At 52.6% G+C, this 18,636-nt stretch overlaps 1 protein-coding gene across 1 annotated transcript in view; it reads right to left on the bottom strand.

The window, feature by feature from the left end:
• Positions 1 to 2,283: 2,283 nt before the first annotated feature.
• TBC1D14 (TBC1 domain family, member 14) overlaps positions 2,284 to 18,636 on the bottom strand; it is a 67,481-nt gene continuing 51,128 nt past the window's right edge. Inside the window, exons 9-13 of the mRNA XM_006893626.1 lie at positions 16,931 to 17,002; positions 16,212 to 16,340; positions 15,024 to 15,133; positions 4,692 to 4,950; positions 2,284 to 2,349 (exon numbers count right to left, since the gene is read on the bottom strand). Of these exons, the coding sequence (XP_006893688.1) occupies positions 2,284 to 2,349; positions 4,692 to 4,950; positions 15,024 to 15,133; positions 16,212 to 16,340; positions 16,931 to 17,002 (636 nt within the window). The remainder of the gene's footprint in view (positions 2,350 to 4,691; positions 4,951 to 15,023; positions 15,134 to 16,211; positions 16,341 to 16,930; positions 17,003 to 18,636) is intronic.

Raw genomic sequence — 18,636 nt, forward strand, 5'->3', positions numbered from 1 at the left:
CAGCAGGCAGCATCTCCGAAGAGATACAGAGGTTAAGCCAAGGGGAGGTTCCCTGGGGTCAGGGTCAAATCACCCCCTGGGGAGGGGTCTGTCCAGGGCCACAGTCCCAGCCAGCAGTCTGTGCCAGGCCCCACCTCCTGGAGCTCCCATGGACAGCACTGACCATGCAGAGCCGTGTCCTATAGATGGAGTCCAGGCCCATGGTGGTCAAGGAGGCAGCCCAGCCTTGTCTGACCAGCACAGTGCCAGGAGCGTGGTCAGCTCTGCAAAGCCAGCGAGGCAGGGCTTCCCTGAGAGGTGACTGCAGAGCAAGCAAGCACGCTGGTCAGGAGGCCATGGACACAGGAGTGAGGCTCGGGGGGGGAAGGGGGGGGCAAGAGCTGCAGGCCGGAGACTTCGGCTCCTGAGGGCCTGGACCAGATGTCCTACCGGGGGCCGACGTGCAGGCTGACAGCCCAGCAGCTGAAGGGCACAGGGTCGTAGTGGGCAGACATGGGTAACCAGGGCTGGCTTTATTAGAAAACCACGTCTGTCCAACCCCAAGGCCACAGGCACCTGCTGAGAACCCCAGAGGCCAGCTGGACACACTGAAGCTGACACAGCTAGGGTCACCAGGAGATGACCATCTGCAAAGTCCTCTAAATAGTTGGAATGAGCAGGTGGACGGCCTCGGGGACAGGGCCCCACCGGGCATCTGCGCTGTGGAGTGAGGTGCTGGCGATCAGGTGGGCAGAAACCCCAGCCGCAATCTGAGTCAGAGAACCCAGGGTGAGGTGACTTCCTGTCCCCTCAACAGTGATCTGAGGTACGGTGGGCGCCCATCCTGGACGAACAGGCCACTCCCCTTGGTGTCAGTGCCAGACAGCCCCACCTGACACCTCAGTGGTGTCGTCCGGGTGGACGTCCAGGACAGCTTGTCCATCGCTGGGACCAGTGACTGTCGGCCTGTCCAATGAGGGCCCGCAGAGCATGAGGCCCAGCCGCCGTGGGCCTCAGCACTGTCACTGTGTCACGTAGATGTCAGTGTCACGTGGACAGCTGTCCCATGCTCAGGAAGAAAGCACACCCTGAGAAGAGCCATTCGCAGTGGACAGGGTAGAGCGCTGGGGGCTACATTCAGTGCGGTGCGCAGAGGGGCCAGCACCTCACAGGATCAGAGGGGGCGGTGAGGAGAGAGCTCAGGGGAGAAGGGCCCACACCTGCAGCTGCTCCCACAAAGGCCTTTGGGAGGACGTGGCCAGGTCCTGTCCAGCTCCCAGCACCAACCCCACTCCCAGCCCCGCACCAGCCCCCCAAAGCCCAAGGAGGGTCCAGCATGCTGCTAACCAACCAGTGAGCCCTGGCCCTGCTGACCATGTGCACATCGTCCACTCTGCACTGACAGAGCTCTCCAGACCAGGACAAAGAACTGAGCTGAGTACAGCCTGGAGGAGCGGGCAGAGGAGGGCCACGTGGGAGGGGAGTCCATAGCGGGAGAGCCAGGCGGGAGGGGAGGACCACGCAGGAAGGGGGAACAAACAAGAGGGCCAGTGGGAGGGGAGGGTGTAGCGGGAGGGGAGGGCCACGCGGGAGGGGGAGCTGCTGACCGCTGAGATAGCCCACACATCACAGGTGAGGAAATCACTGGTCCCGAGGACCCGCTCGATGTCCAGTGATGTGTCCCGGCAAGGGAAGCAGTTCCAGTTGACCTGCACCTTGTCTGGTGGCCAGCCAGCAGAGGCCTAGGCCTGCAGGACCCAGGGCTGGTCTGCTCCTCCCTCTGCTGCCCTTCAGCAGCCCATGGGGCTGTCTGCAGGGTGGCCATGGGCAGATGCAGACCCGTGGCTCTGGATCAGAGCCCTGGGACCATGCTGCTGGAGTCAAGGGTGCAGGTGACACCCACCAGGCCACAGGCACATTGCCCCGGGCCCGCCTCCCCAGGGGGCTCACATAGGAGACTTGTCATGGAAGGCCTGGCTGCTGGACAGAGCTCCATGACCGACCTCGCCCATGTCAATACCCTCTGCCCTTGCATCACGGCCAACAGCCTGAGGGCCAGTGCAGTGGTCAGCAGAGGTGACAGTTTAATGAGCCATCAACACCGCCAGCCTGCGCCCCGCCACGCCGAGTGTCCGAGGCCACGCCGAGTGTCCGATGCCTGCGGATCCTTGGAAACGTCTAGGGTAAGGCCGGCTGCAGGGGCCAGCTGGTCAGTGCCAGCTGCTGCTTGCCACTGTCGGGCTGCAGGCCTGTGGTGATGTGTCCCGGAGTGGTGTGGATGCCCAGGGCCGGCAGGCCGTGGTCTCAGTGTCGCAGCGAAGGACTGCCCTTCTCCACGTCTCGGCTGTCCTTCTGCAGGGCAGTCAGCACCTGGGCAGAGGGACAGGTCAGCGTGGCCAGCAGTCCTCACCACGCACAGACGACCGCAGCCCTGCCCACCACCCCCTCTGCTGCCTGCCACCCACCCCCTGCCTGTCATGCACTCGGATGGGAGCCTTCCGCCCCCATCCCGCCATCCCCACCGTCAGCCTGGCTCTGCCCAGTGTGTCACCAACAGCCCCTCACCCAGACCGGCAAACCCACTACTGGGAACACCACGCCACCACGGGGGTCCCCACTGCTTCACTGGGCCTGACACCCCCTCACCAAGACCAGCTACCCCTCACCAGGCCTGAAAGCCTTTCACCAGAGCCAACACCGCCCTCACCCGGTCCAATACCCTTACCAGGTTAAGGAGACCATGCTAAGTGCATGAACTCTGCTGTCCACTTTGGGCCTTCCCTCTAGCGACAGGGCCCATGTAGAGATTGGTGTGTGGACACGTGCGTATGAGGCATAGCGTGTGCACCTAAGCATGCGTGTAGGAGGTATGGCATGTGCTCCTAAGCACGTGGTGCATGTATGTGAGACACAGTATGTCCCCATGATGCCTGTGCTATGTGCAGACCACAGTGTGTGCACATGTGCGGTGCAGGTACGTATGAACTGCAGCCTGTGCCCATGAGTCTGCACAGGTACAGGGCGTGGTGTATGTGGACGCGTGGAGTACGTATGTATGAGACGGTGCTGTAAGTATACAGGAGACACAGTGTGTCACAAGATCACGCATGGCATGCAAGACCGTGGTGTATGCAGATGTGTTGTGTATACACACACATGTGCATATCTGGTGAGTGTGTCAGGTGGACACTGTATATTATTGTGCTTACATGCACATCTTTGTGACACGTGCATACGGTGTGTACATGGTGTGTAAATGTGTGTGTACACAGGCATGCTGTACACAACAGGCAGTGTGAGTGCTGGGCAGGTGGACAGCCACTGGCCAGGAAGCAGCAGGAGGGAGCAGCCTCACACACTTGGAAAGGTGTCAACCCCATAGGATGTGACAAGCAGGCCGCTGGCCAAGGTGCCTGAGTAGGAGCAGGGCCAGGGCCTCTGAGGGGGAGGGATGGGGAGCAGCCCACAGAGGGGTCACCAGGAGGGGAAGGAGGGGAGGTGAGAGGGGGCAGGTGAGATGGGAGGTGAAATGGGGAGTTGAGATGGGAGATGAGATGGGGCAGGTAAGATGGGAGGTGAGAGGGGGCAGGTGAGATGGGAGGTGAGAGGGGGAGTTGAGATGGGAGATGAGATGGGGGAGGTGAGATGGGAGGTGAGAGGGGGCAGGTGAGATGGGAGGTGAGAGGGGGAGTTGAGATGGGAGATGAGATGGGGCAGGTGAGATGGGGAGCTGAGATGGGGGAGGTGAGATGGGGAGCTGAGATGGGAGATGAGATGGGGCAGGTGAGATGGGAGGTGAGATGGGAGCTGAGATGGGGGTGCAGTGATCCTCAGCTCAGCTGTACCACTGAGCACGGCCACTCAGGGGTGAACACGCCCAGGAGGAGTGTCTTGGCCAGGTGAGTGGTGGCCACCCTCCCTTGTTCTCTGTGGTCACAGACAGTACAGCACCCCACCTGTCAAATCCAGAGTCAAGGGCATCTCAAGGTCGGCAGAGGAGCCACACCTCACCTGGCCCCTCCCTTCCCTGGGCCATTTGGGGCTGCTCTGCTCTCAGAGCTCACCTCAGACTCCCCACATACCTGTGCCCATCCCTCATGGGAGGCCCACCTGAGCCCACTGCAGACCCAGCATGACCCCCCCACCTGCATACACCACACATGTGGCGGGGTGCTCCCCTGAGCCCAGTGCAGACCCAGCACGACCTCACACACACCTGAGCACATGTCAAACTGAAAGGTCATCCACTAAACATTGCATCCATCCTACACGGGGCAGACACCCAGCTGAACCCCCCAGAGAACCAGCAGGAGCCCCCCACACCTGCACACATCCCATGTGGAGCGACTGCTCACTCCATAAAGAGTGGGGTGCTCACCTGAGCCCCTGTCAGCTTGCGGGGTCCCCTTCATAAACCTGTGTGCACCCCATGTGGGGTGGGTGCTCACCTGAGCACCCATCAGCTTGTGAGATATCCCTCAGACACCTGTGTGCACCCACATGGGGTGGTTGCTCACCTGAGTACCTGTCAGCTTGTGGGGACCCCTCATACACCTGTGGGCCCCCATGTGGAGTGGATGCTCCCCCGTCAGCTTGCTGAGTCCCCCTCAGATACCTGTGTGCCCCCACGTGGAGTGGATGCTCACCTGAGTACCTGTCAGCTTGCGGGGCCCCCCCCACACCTGTGTACCCCCATGTGGGCGGGCACTCACCTGAGCCCACTTGCGGCCACGGCTCTGCATCTGCACCGTGGCAATGGCCGTGAAGAGCTCCTCGGGGGGCAGGTCCTCGGGCAGCCGGGTGAGGAACTGCGCCATGTGGATGAAGTCCATCCTGGCCAGCACGTCCTCGAAGAGCCGCAACACGCCCAGGGCCGTGCGGAACAGGAACTCCTCACCGTCGCGGCAAAACACGTCCCAGACGCGGCAGGCCAGGTCCAGCGGCAGCGACTTGCTGTACAGGGTGAAGATCCTGGGAGAGAGGGGCGCTGGACGAGGGCGCGGCTGGACACCTGGGGAGGCCCACCCGCCCGAGACCACTGACCACAGCGGACGCTCAACAAGGGACCCAGGCTCCGCAATGCCATGGCCACCACCTCCTTCCAGAGCTGTTTGGCGGGTGCGTGTCAGCAATTGACCGGGTGCATGTCAGCAAGGGGCCTGAGATTGGATGACCGCAAACAGACCAGTCGCCTCACAGCACAGACCCCTGAGCCACAAGGTGCCCGCGGAGCACACAGCCACCTAATGCTCTGGGCGGAGTGGACCCGCCGGCCCCCACCTTTCCTGGCATCATTTCCTTCTCCTGGCAATATGCCCAAGTGGGTGAGGTGGGTTCACCACCCTCACCTCTGGAAGCAGCGCCCTGACTGCACAGCAGGCTTGTCTGTCCTGCAGACGGTCTCTGGGCATCCACGAAGTCTGTGGACCGCAGGGTCTTGTGCTGCTAAGAGCCCTGTGTCCAAGCTCCGCCCATTTGAACTCCCCAGCAGCAACTTGGGAGAAAGGCCATTTACAAACCTGGAAATCCCTGCAGGAGGGTCAGCTAAGAGTTCGTTCCAACCAGTTGGCAATGGTTTTGAGTTTTCCAGGTCATGTATTCAATACTGTTCACCAATACAACAATTCAACAGCATCGACAAGTTGTCCGTCTTTAAGATGCAAAGGAAGCATCAGCAGACCCCACAGCTTGGGCCAGGTGTATCCTCAGACTAACATCCTTGCTCTCCAGCACTTTAACGAGGTCCTGACAGACTGCCCGGTACAGCACGTCTTCATTTCTTGACTGCTGCTACCATACGTGTTGCTTACAGATCAAAGTAAAGTGAAATAACCGAGTTTCAATCTTCTTTACCTAGGATGCTGCGGCCTGCTGGTGCAGTGGTGAGGGTTTCTGCTTCCCTCATGCCGAGGTTTAATCCACGCCACAGGCCATAGTCCCTGCTCTTATTCAGTAAATGCTTCGAAGCATCCTCATTTTTCCACAAGCAAGGGGGGTCTACGTAACTCAACATACTGACTAGTCTTCTAGTCGTGATGCCACATTCGTCTTCACAGAGTCCAGCTCCTTAAATCATGTGCTTTGCAGAGTGAAGAGCTGTGAGAAGGGGACAACCCTGACCCATCTTTTCTGAGTTTTGAAGCACACAGCATCCCCTTGTACGGCGGCAATGACTGCACTGTGGTCTCTCTCTAGGTTCACATGAGCACAGGTAAGTGTCTTCTCAGCGTCACCCACAATTTATTGGGAGAAACAGTCAAATACCTTTGCACAGTTGGTAAACACAAGGTAACCTCTTTCTGACACTCTCTCCTCCATCAAGGTCTACACTGCTGCTGTCAGCAGTCATCATCATCTCTGGTCTCATGGCCTTTTCTAAATCCAGCTTGAATGTCTAGCAGTTCCCTGTTGATGTTAATGTACAGCTCCAGTCACTTAGAAAAAGGAAAAAAAATCCCACCCAGCAACCACAAATCCATCAGCAGTATGTTATTTACAGATGGTCCTAATGATAGTGTTTGACTTCCACACACCATCGGATCACGTGTCTTATTTCTGGAATGGAACAAACAGGGGGCTCTTCCAATCACTTGATAGAGGGCCGTCTTACACATTTATTGGCATAGTTTAGTGAGCACATCCAGGGCTGCATCTGCTTCCTGAAACAATCTGACTGGTGCCCCATCAGTCCTGGGGCCTTATTTCCCCAATGCCTTCAATGTACTTCTTCCTTCAGGACCCTTGATTCTTGACCACATGGCTACTTCCTGAAGAGAGTCAGTGCCAACCAATTCCTTTTAGCACCGTGACTCTGTGTATTCTTTCTTTTCTTGGGTGCTTTCTGCATCATTCAGTGTTTGGCCCCTGGAATCCTTTCGTTTTGCAGCACAAGGCCTGAGTCTGTTCTTCAGTCCTCTCAGGGTGAGTGTCGGTTTTCTATCCCCAGCTCTGTGCGTATTTTGTTACAGGGATTTGTCTTCTCGAGCTTCCTTCAAGCGGCAGCTCTGGTCAGCTCATTCCTGGATCGTTTCTTCCCATCCTTCGGCCTTCTCTGTGTGAAGAGCAATTTCCGCAGTGTGTCCTGACACCTTCTGATCTAGATGACAATCATGTCGCCGCCCACCTGGTTTCCCACCTGATTTCCTATCAAAAGCCTTCAGTGTTCTTCTTGAGGTGGTTCGGAAATGCAGGTGGGATCAACTCAAGGACTTGTGGCTTTGTGGACTTGTTTTCCTTTTCTTCAGCTTTAAGTTTACCCATGAGTTAACTAAGAGTGTCTCCCAGAGTCAACCAGGTCTTTTTTTTTTTAAATTTTATTTTTATTTTATACTGGTTTATTTACAAAGTTCATATACATTGTTTTTCACACCAGATATTTCCCATTTCCTTCACCGCCCCCCTCAATCCATCAAATTGTGCGACCCTATCCTCACTGTGGATTGAAGCTCAACATCAAGAAGACAAATATTCTCAGCACTGGGCCAACTGGCAGCACTGTGACGGATGGAGAAGAGAATGAGTTTGTTAACAGTTACAGCTTGCTCGGCTCCACAATCAACACTCTTAACACCAGCAGTCAGGAAATCAAAAGACGAATTACATTGGGAAAATCTGCTGTCAGGGACCTCTCCAGAGTGCTGAAAAGCAACGATGTCAGTCTAAAGACTACGGTGCACCTAGTCCAGGCCATGCTTTGTAATTACTTGCTATTCATCAGAGAGCTGGACAATGATTAAGGATGACAGAAGAATCGATGTGGTGCTGGAGAAGAGTCTTGAACATACCATGGACCGCCAAGAAAACAAATGTCTGTCTTGGAGAGGGTGAAACCAAGTCTCTCCTTGGATGCTAGAAGTTAGAAGCTCCATCTCACATACTTTGGCCTGTGGCCAGGAGGGACCCGTCCTTGGAGGACATCATACTTGGGAGGGTGGAGGGACAGTGTGGGAGAGGAAGACCCTGGCAGAGATGGAAGATACAGTAACAGGGGCAATGAGGGTTGGTGTGTCTGAATTAGTGAGACTGGCTCAGGACAAGGCAGGGTTCAGAGCTGTTGTACATAGGGTTGCTATAGTTCACAAGCGACTTGACAGCACGTAACAACAACAACAACTACAACATGATTAACAATGCCCCACCCCACCCCGCTGCTCTCATCGCCCCCCCTTGAATCTTCATACTCGTTCTATAATGATGGTCTTATACATTATTTGTCCTTATGGGACGGAGTTAGTTCATTTAACATAATGTTCTCCAGTCCCTCCCAAGTTAGGCAGTGATTTAAAAAATCATTGCTCCTGCATGCTGTGTAGTATTCCATCCAGTGAATGAACCACAATTTCTCAATCCATTCCATTGTGGTGGACATCTGAGCTGTTTCCACGTTCTTGCGATGGTGAATAATGCTGCCGTGAACACTGGTGTACAAGTCTCCGTTTCTGCCTCAGTTCTCATTTTCTCAGGGTATATTCCACGTAGTGGAATTTCTATGCTCAGCTTTTTGAGGAAACGTCAAAGTGCCTTCCAGAATGATTGTACCATTTTACAATCCCACCAACAATGTACAAGAGTTCCTATCTTGCCACATCCTCTCCAACATTTATTTCTTACTGTCATGTTAAACTCTGCCACTGCTACTGGGGGGAACTGATATCTCATTGTGGTTTTGATTTGCATCTCTTACTGCCAGTGTTTTTAAACATTTCTTCTCATCTGTCTGCTGGCCATCCAAGTATCTTCCTCTGTGAAAAGTCTTTCCATGTCTTCAGTCTTTTTCTTGTGGAGGCCCTGAAGGATTCTGTAAACTTGATAATGAGACCCTTACCTGAAACGGTAATGCCAGATGTTTTTTCCCAGTCAGCAGATTTTCTTTTTACTCTGTTGGAAATTGGTTTTGATGCACACAGGTATTTAATCTTTAGTAGAACGTCCCATTCACCAATTTCATCCTCTACAGATTGTGCATTTCTGGCTGTACTTGGCAGTCTCTTTATACCATATACTAGGCTGTCTAAGCTTGATCCCACATTGTCTCTGATAAGCTTTATGGTTTTGGGATTTACTCCCTGGTTTCTGATCCACTTTGAGTTTATTTTTGTGTACGGTGTGATATCCTGTTTCAGTTTACTGAAGATAGCAGTCCAGTTTTGCCAGCACCATTTGTTTAAGAGGTTGTCATTTCCCCATTTGATAGGTTTTATTTCCTTGTCAAATATCAGCTGGCCATAGATAGCTGGGTCCACTTCTGGGTTCTCAATTCTGTTTCAATGCTCCATGTGCCTGTCATTGTACCAGTACCATGCTGTTTTGGTTACTACAGCTCTGTGGCAGGTTGTGAGGCCAGGGAGTGCTATGCCTCCCAATTCAGTTTTGTTTCTCTGAAGTGTTTTGCTTATTCGGGGTCTCTTGCCTCTCCAAATAAACTTGAAAATTTTCCTTTCAATCTCCTTGAAAAATGAGTTTGGTATCTGTATTGGGATTGCATTTAATATGTAAATTGCTTTTGGTAGGACTGTCATTTTCACAATATTGAGTCTCCCTATCTATGAACAGGGCACATCTTCCCTTTTCTTTGGGTCTTTTACTGTGTCTTACAGTGATCTGTAGTTTTCTTTGTACAGGTCTTTTGTATCTCTAGTTAGGCTCACTCCCAAGTATCTCAATTTGTGGTTGGCTATTGTAAATGATATTGCTTTCTGAGTTATCTTTGTTACTGTAGAGAATCCCACTGACTTCTGGATAATAATCTGATATCCTGCCACTCAACTAAATTGGCCCACTAGCGCTAACAGGTTTTTTGTTGAGTCTTTGGGGTTTTCTGTGTACACTCTCTTATCATCTGCATATACTGATAGCTCAGCCATCTCTTTGCCTATATGGATGCTTTTTATTTCCTTCTCTTGTCATATTACCCTAGCAAGCATTTCCAATACAATACTGAATAGAAGTTGTGACAGTGGGCATCTTTGTCTGGTCTGTGTTCGCAAGGAGAATGCTTTTAGTCTTTCTCCATTGAGAATGATGTTGGCTCTTGGTTTTACATATACACTTTTCATTATGTTGAGGAAACTCCCTTCTATTCCAATTTTGTTGAGTCTCTTTATCAGGAAGAGGTTTTTAATTTTGTCAAATGCCTTTTCTGCATCAACTGCTAAGATTATGTGGTTCTTGTTTTTTGTTTTGTTAATAAGGTGAATTATGATGATTGTTTTTCTCCTATTTAACCATCCTTGCATACCTTTTATGAACCTCACTTGGTCATGATGAATTTCTTTTTTATGTGCTTTTGGATTCTATTGGCTAAGATTTTTTTAAGGATTTTTACATCTATGTTCATGAGTGATACTGGTCTGTAGTTTTCTTCCTTGGTAATATCTTTGTCTGGTTTTGGTATTAGGGTTAACCTTGCTTCATAGAAGGACTCTGGGAGTGTTTCTATTTTTTTCAAATTATTTAAGTAGTACTGGTGATTGATTGATCCTCTCTGAATGTTTAGGAGAATTCAGTTGTGAAGCACATCTGGTCTAGGACTTTTCTTATGGGGAGGTCTTTTTATGACCTGTTCAATTTCTTGTTTTGTGATGGCTCTGTTCAAGTGTTCTATATCCATCCTTATTAATCTGGGTAGAGCATAAGTTTCAAGAAATCTGTCCATTTCCTCTAGGTTTTCAAATGTATCAGAGTATAGCTTTTCACAGTATTCCAGTATCATTGGTTTAATTTCCTCTGGTTCTGTTGTGATGTTATATCTATCATTTCTTAATCAAGTTATCTGGGTCTTCTCTTTTTTCTCTTTTGTTAACTTTACCAGTGGTTTCATCAGTGGTCAATTTTACTGACTCTTGAAAAACCAGCTCCTGGTCTTACTGATGGTTTCAATTGTTTTTCTGTTTTCTAACTCATTGATTTCAGCTCTTGGATTTATTTTTTCTTCTTCTTCTAGAGGCTGTAGGATTAGATTGTTGTTCTTTTTCTATTTGTTGAATTAGATCACTGATTCTTCTTTCTTCCTTTTTTTATGTATGTGCCTATTGCTATGAACTGCCCCTCAGGACTGCCTCAGCTGCATCCCAGAGGTTTTGATATGAGGTATTTTCATTTTTATTTGTTCCAAGGAACTTTTTCATTTCATTCTTCATTTCTTTTATAACCCAGTGTGTTCTGGCAGAGTTACTCAGTTTCCACATGGGTGGTTTTGTAAGCTTTACCTTCCTCTGGTTAAGTTCTAGTTTTACACATTGTGATCTGAGAAGATACTTTGTATTATTTCAATGTTTTTTAATTTGTTAAGGTTTGCTTTGTGTCCTAGTACATGATCAGGTCTGGAGAACGATCTGTTGTGTCTTTAATCAGTATGTAATGTCCTCCCTTATCTTTTATGGTGGTTTCATTCTGAAGTCTATTTTGTCAGGGATTATTAGTACTGTCACTTCTGCTTTTCTGAGGTTGCTGTTTGCTTGGGGTTTTTTTGGTGTGTGTGTTGTTTTTTTAACAGCCTCTGATTTTTAGTTTGTCTTTCTCTTCTTTTTTTAGATGTGTCTCTTGTAGGCAACATATGATGCGCTTTGTTTTTTTATCCATTCTGCTCCTCTTTTATGTGGTACATTTGGTCCATTCACATTAAGTGTGATTACTGTCAGGCCAGGTTTTACCGTTGCCATTTTGTTGTGATTCTTTTTCCGTTGTTTCTGGTTACTATGGTCCATCTACTTTACTTTGGCATCTTCATGTGAAGGAGTTCACGTAAAATATATTGTAGTTTTGGTCTCCTTTTCACAAATTCCTTAAGTTCCTTCTTTTCTGCAAAGGATCTAATTTTCCCTTCATATTTGATGGAGAGTACTGCTGGGTATAGGATCCTTGGCTGGCAATTTTTTCAACTTTCAATTGATTGAAAACAATTTTTTCCCCATTTTCTGTATATGCCATCCGATTGTCTTCTAGCTCACATGGCGTCTGCTGAGAAATCAGCACTGAATCTGTCTCTCCTTTGTAGGGGACTCTTTGTCTTTCCTTTGTTGTTGTTTTTTTGTTTGTTTGGTTTTTTGGTTTTTGCTGCTTTTACAATTCTATCCTTATCTTTTAGTTTGGAGACTTTGACTATATGTCTGTATGTTTTTCTTTTTGAGTCTAGTCTACTTGGTATTTGCTGTGTCTTCTTGGATGTGGATTTCCTCATTCTTCAAAATACCTGAGAGGTTTTCTAGATCTTCTTCCACATTTTTCCAGTGATTTCCCTGTCATTCCCATGTTCGGAATTCCAATCATACTTATCTTGTTCCTTTTGATATCATCCCACAATCCCAATGTTTTCTTCATTTTCTTTACGTCTCATCTCTTGCTTTTTCTTCTATTATGTTACCAGTGAGGCTTTTGTCTTCCAGCTCACTGACTCTCTGTTCCATCTCTTCAGCTCTACTTTTTTGTCCCACCAGCATGTTGGACACGTCTGCCTTTTTGGTCTTAATACCCTGTATTGCATTTTCATGCTTTTCTGTTATTTCCAGTACTGTGTTGGCTGTGCCCTCTCTGTCTTGTGATGATTTTTTAAGTTCTTGTACCTCTTTATCTAGACTGTCAATTCTTTCTTCCACCTTTTCCATTTTCTTCCATAGCTGTTCAAGGTGTTCCTCATCAGTATTTCTTCTGGACTACTGTCTCTGGGTATTTGCTCTCTTAACGGTTTCCTTTATTTCTTCCATCATTTGCATCATCTTCTGTAACCATTCAAGTAACTCCACATCAACAACTTCAGTTCTCACTATGTGGGGTATTCACTGGGTCTGCTTTTTCAGAAGGATTGGTTTTTAATGATGACTGAGGCAGACTGCTGCTTTCTGGACATTATGTGAGTCTTTTCTTAGTAGCTGTTAGGCTGCTGTAACCAGAGGATGACAATTTTTGTGAAGGATCTATATATTTGTGCTCCCTTCTTGGCCTGAGGTCTGCAGGGACCCCACATGGCGTAGCTAGACAGCAGTGTTTCCCCCAAAGTACCTGAATGGCAAACCAGGAAGCCTGTTGTTTCTGCCCACCTCCAGCTGTCGTGGTCCCTTGCTCTTGAGCTATGGGGTCCCACGTGGTGTGGCCAAACAGTAGGATTTCACCCGATTTAAGCTATTGGTGCTCCTGGCACTGAACAGCAGGGGTGGCAGCTGGGTGGTGAAACCGCAGCCCCTCTCTCTGGCTGGCAGTGGTTCTGTTGCTGGCCAGGGTGTGAGTGCGCCTGGGCTAGACCACAACCTTCAGCAGATGCTGGGGACGCGGTGGCTGAAAGATGCTCCTGGGCAGCCCAGGCCTTTCTCAGCTGGTGACTTGTGGGCTCCTCCAGTCATCTGCCCATTTTAGTGAATCACCTTCTTCTATCAGGTGGAATGCTGCATGGACGTAGTTGCCATCCAATTGTAGGCATTTGCAGTGATTACGCCATGGGTTGCATAAAATCCTGTCACGTGATCTCCAGCATCGTTTCTGTCACCAAGGCCATTATTATTATTTTGCAACTGTCAGTCCTTCTTTGCTTTCAACTTTTACATTCCAGCCACCAGTTATCGTTATTGTATCCTGATTGCATGTTCAATCATTCTCAAACTGCAGAAGTTGGCAGAAATCTTCAATTTCTTCATGGTTCCTTCTAGTGGTGGGTGCAGCTATTTAACTAACAGGTGTATTAGCAGGCCCTCCTTATTTGCATATGGCTGTTACTCCATTACTGGGCTATAACACAGATCTTGAACTGTTCTTTTTTAATTTGATACCATTCTTCAGCCTGTTATTCCTGGCAAAACAGAATATATGACTGACCCAAAGGGCTGACCGCAGGGTGTGTCCGTCAGCTCACACCTACATGCATTCCGTTTCATTTGTGACAGCGTCTGCTTTCCACAAGCTTGGCTGCTGGGTGTCATCCAGCCAGTTCTGGCTCCGCTCCACACCCACAGGGACGCACTGCCCTGTCCTGCACTGTCGACACACACACTGCCACCTTGGTCCTGCTGCAGTCACCATGCGATCCACCTCGAGTCTTCCTTTCATTGGTGACTCTCCACCTCCTTGGAACAACATGCCCACAGTACACCCAGCAAGTTTTACTCTCCTTGTCCAAGGTGCATCAGTCTTCACCACCACCACCACTTCAATGTACCAATTCTTCTCTGCTCTTCCCAGTTCACTGTCCAGTTTTCACATGGACATGAGCTGAGTGAACACACTCTGGACCAGTCAGGCTCACCTTAGTCTTCACCTAGTGACACTGCTGCTTCTGAAGCAGGTTTGCCTGTGAGAACAACGTTCCTCCTTTCCTGACGGTGGCTTCTAGGGGAGCCGAACACTGTACTTACAACTACAGACTTGTTACAACCAAGAGCCACTGAGGAACGAGTGTCCTCGGGCTCAGGGACACTGTCCTGGACTCTCACAGAGAAGCAAGCTTGCAGGGTGCATGCTGGGCTTTGACTGGTCGGCCCTGTGGGCAGGATCACAACCAATGCTCCTGAAGCGTCCCAGGGTCCCTGCTGGTTCACGGCATCCCCACTAGCACTGCACAAGCCCTCAACCTAGGCACCCTCTGGAGGACAGAGGCCTCCCACGTGTGGTCACACTGGGTCCTTTACCCACAGTCAGTGGCCCCCAGGGCGGCCCATCACTCCCACACTGTCCCAGCTCCCTCCACAAAGCTCCCCTGCCCACCTGCCACCCGAGCCAGCTGAAGTCCCCCTGGAAATGTTCCCACCCCCAGGGAAAAGCTTTTGTGCTCTGAGCCAGCAGTCCCGCCAACCGACCTGATGTCAAGGCCTCCATTCAGGAACCGCCGCTGGCCTTGGGACCAGACTGCTGACCTGGGCACACCACATGCCATGCAGGTCAGCAGCCTTGCCTCGGCGGACTCCCACTGCTGGGACTGCTGGTGTGCAGGGCTGGCCCCTGTCGCTCTTCCTGCCCTCAGCCAGCGCTGACCACACTGCCCCCAGGGTCCAGGGCCCAGTAGAAGGCCAGCGGAGAGGAAGGAAAAGGCAGAGACGTAGGGACTGAGCTCACGGACCTACCAGTCAATCAGGTAGATGTCAGGGGTTAAGTGGTTTTTCTTGAAGTGAGCAAATAATTTCGGCAAGTTCTCTTCAAAGAATACCTCAAATGCAGCAAAATACGTCAACATCTAGGGAGACAGGGAAAAGGCCATCAGTGGCCTCATTGGTGGAGTCCCTGTGTCGATGCTGATGCTACGGCAACTCACGTCTCTGTGTGTCTCGGGGCGGCCTCCTCGCTCAGGGCCTGTGCCCCCCGACATGCTGACAAAGTGAAAGGTGGCCCCCTCTCTTGGGGCTTATGCCCCCGACATGCTGACAGGGTGGTGGGCAGCCTCCTTGCTCAGGGCTTGTGCCCCCGACATACTAACAAGGTGACAAGTGGCCCCCTCTTGGGGCTTATGCCCCCGACATGCCGACAGCGTGAAGCGCGGCCTCCTTGCTCAGGGCCTGTGCCCCTGACATGCCAACAGGGTGAAGGAGGGGCCCCATGCTGGGGTCCTGTGCCCCCAACATGCTGACAGGGTGAAGGGTGGCTCCCTTACTGGGGGACTGTGCCCCTAAAATGCCAAGAGGATGACAGGCAGGCTCAGGGCTCCATGTGCCATCTCTAAGCCTCCCATCAGCACCTGGTGGCCCCACCCCAGCTCTGCCTTCGGAGGGGAGAACTGGAGCTGGGCAGCTCGGCGGTCAGGTGTGACCCAGGCAGATGGAACCCAGGCCAAGACACCGCAGAGTGGTCTCCTGAGACTCGGCGGTGAGTGGGGGAGGCAGACCTCATGGAACCCCATGCTGAGGCCCCCCTAGGGGACAGGGCCCTCACCTGAGGCGAGGGTGGTGGTACTGTGGCTTAGCAAGGGTCTTGAGCACATGAGGAGGGTTCCAGATGTGGGTGTGGGTCAGAAGGAAAGCATTCAAGGTGCGGGGACACGAGTCCCTCAGGCCTAGGAAGGTCTAGCATGCAGGAAGGTTTCCCAGCGGGGGTATAATTAACCCTGTGGGGGCTTGTAACACGCTACAGACCAAGCTTTAGCCTGTGGTCAGCGGCAAGCTGGCTGCAGACGTGTGTGCAAGTGGACCTGCAGTTTGCACTGAAGGCCATGTCCAGAAACATTAGCTTTCTGGAGGGAGGGAGGAGGAGTCCCCACACTCTGCTGTCAACCCCCCAGGACTGTCCACCTCTCTGAGGAGGGAGGTGAGAGCACTCACAAGGCCGTGGTCCACGCGGAAGAAGGCCATCTGACAGGGTTTGTTCAGAAGGTTCGAGAAGGCAATAAAGGCATCTGCTGTGTCCAGGTTCAAGGTCAACACGGCTGCGATGAAGGACATGCCCTGCACCTGTGGACGGAGGTGGTGCTCTGGCCACCCTGCCCCGCCCACCCCCACATGCCTGTGTCCACTAGGGCCTGGCTCCCCGCCAGCACTGCCCCCTCGGCCACCTCCCAGCAGGCCCTACCTTGCTGGTAACTGACCCTGGTCACTGTGCTCGGCAAGATGCATGCACACGTGTGGACAGCACATGCACACACACGGTTATGCTGCACACACTCAGAAGGGCACATGCACACAGCACAGGACATGCACGTACACACACACACACACACACACACACACGGTTACGCTGAACGCACTCAGAAGGGCACATACACACAGCACAGGGACATGCATGTACACACACATGGGTAGACAACACACACAAGCACACATGTACCGAGCAGACACACACGTGTGTGCACACATACACGTGCACACCCCCGGCTCAGTGGAAGCTGTCGGAGGTGCTGGGACACAGTCGTGCTCGCAAGGACACAGCTAAGGCAGGGTGGCCGGCCAGCAAAGTCCTGCAAGGGAGCGGCCCCGACGTGCTGGGTGAGGGCCCGCCTGCCTTCTGCACACCAGGACGACAGAACACCGGGAACTTCACTTACGTAGCCCACATCCGGCCGGTAACACGTGTACGCGCCCAAAATACTGTGCAGCATGTCGTGGTACGGGCCGCCCTGGAGGAGGCGACACACGAGAGGAGGCGTGAGCCAGGGGGGTGGGGGGAGGGCGTGAGCCATGGGGGGAGGCGGGTGTGAGCTGTGGGGGCAGGTGTGAGCCATGGCTGGGGGGGGCAGGTGTGAGCAGTGGAGGGGATGGGAGTGAGTGGTGGGGGGCAGTAGGCGTGAACCTTGGTGGGGGGAAGCAGGTGTTGGCCATGGGGGCGTGGGAGTGAGTGGTAGGAGGTAGGCATTAGCCACGGTGGGGGAGGTGGGTGTGAGAAGCGAGGGGGATGGGAGTGAGCAGTGGGGGTGCAGGAGTGAGTGGGGGGGGACAAGTGTTAGCCATGGTGCTTGGCTGCTGCCTGACACCCACGGTGATGCCGCTAACTGACCAGCCCCCCACTCAGCGCCCCCCACCCCCGCTGTAACTGCCAGTTCTTCCTCCTAACTCTGATGATGGCGGCTCCTAGGACAGACCCCTAGGGTACCACCAGCATGTTAAGCACCAATGGCCTCTGTACCCCCACCACTAACCATCACGCGTACTGACCAGGACCAGGGCCCCTGCTGGCCCCCACTAACCATCGCCCGGGGTCCCCCTGCCTCTCCTTCTGGTGTCTTCTCCAGGTCACGTCCAGAAATCACGCGGCCGGTCCACAGCACCCCAGCTCTCCCTTCCTCCCAGACCTCTCCTGTCCAGTGACCACTCCCAGGAGTTTAGAAGCCCAAGCGAGCACCCCCATATTAAGAGTCCTAAGCGAGCACCCACAGACTGGGAGTCCTCCAAAGGCACCCCTGCCCAGGGATGGGAAGGGGGTTCTCTGGGTGCTGGTGGAGCTGGGCATGGGGGTGGCACCCACAAGTGCCCACAGGGAACTGACGCAGGGTCACACGGGTGGATGTGCCAGGACCACAGCACAGAGGTGGAAAGAGGTGCAGGTCAGAGGCAGCAGGGAGGGCAGCACAGGGGGGTGAGGGGCCCCTGAACTGGAGGAAAGAGGCCCCTGTGAGGATGGACCCCAGGCTGTACCTGACGTCCGTCCTGTGGAGGGGCTGGCCGAGGACACAGAGCCACACCCTGCAAATGTCCTAGAACCCGGGGTGCCTATGGTGCCTCATGCCCTTGCCCAGGCCTCACCCCTCACAAATCAGAACTCTGGGGACACATGTCCAGGGGAAGCCCCCAGCCCAGAGGCTCCCGTTGCTCCCCTCCTCTCTCCTGAGTGGACCTCCTACCCCAGCTTCTGAAGGGGACCCCAAAACAGGGGCTCAGGTGTGAGAGGAGCAAGGAAGGGGCAGGTGAGGGGGTGCTGGAGGGGGCAAGGCAGGTGGAAGAGGCAGGAAGGTAGGGAACCCCAGTCTGGACAGTTTCTCTGGCTGGGGGAGCAGGTCTTGTGGCACCCCTTCAAGGCAGTGCTCCCCTTTTCCCAAGGGCATCCTTCTGGAATGTTCTCTCTCTGTACTTTGCTGTCAGGAACCGTAAGCTGCTCTGGAAGGACTCATGCCCTGGGCAGTCCCACCCTAGGTCCGTGTCCACACAGGGTCAGAGACGGACCCGGGTCCGTGTCCACACAGGGTCAGAGACGGGCCCCGGTCCGTGTCCACACAGGGTCAGAGACGGGCCCCGGTCCGTGTCCACACAGGGTCAG

The sequence above is a fragment of the Elephantulus edwardii genome, unplaced genomic scaffold, assembly GCF_000299155.1.
Source record: "Elephantulus edwardii isolate Elephantulus edwardi_28Jun2011 unplaced genomic scaffold, EleEdw1.0 scaffold00129, whole genome shotgun sequence".
NCBI classification, from domain to species: domain Eukaryota; kingdom Metazoa; phylum Chordata; class Mammalia; order Macroscelidea; family Macroscelididae; genus Elephantulus; species Elephantulus edwardii.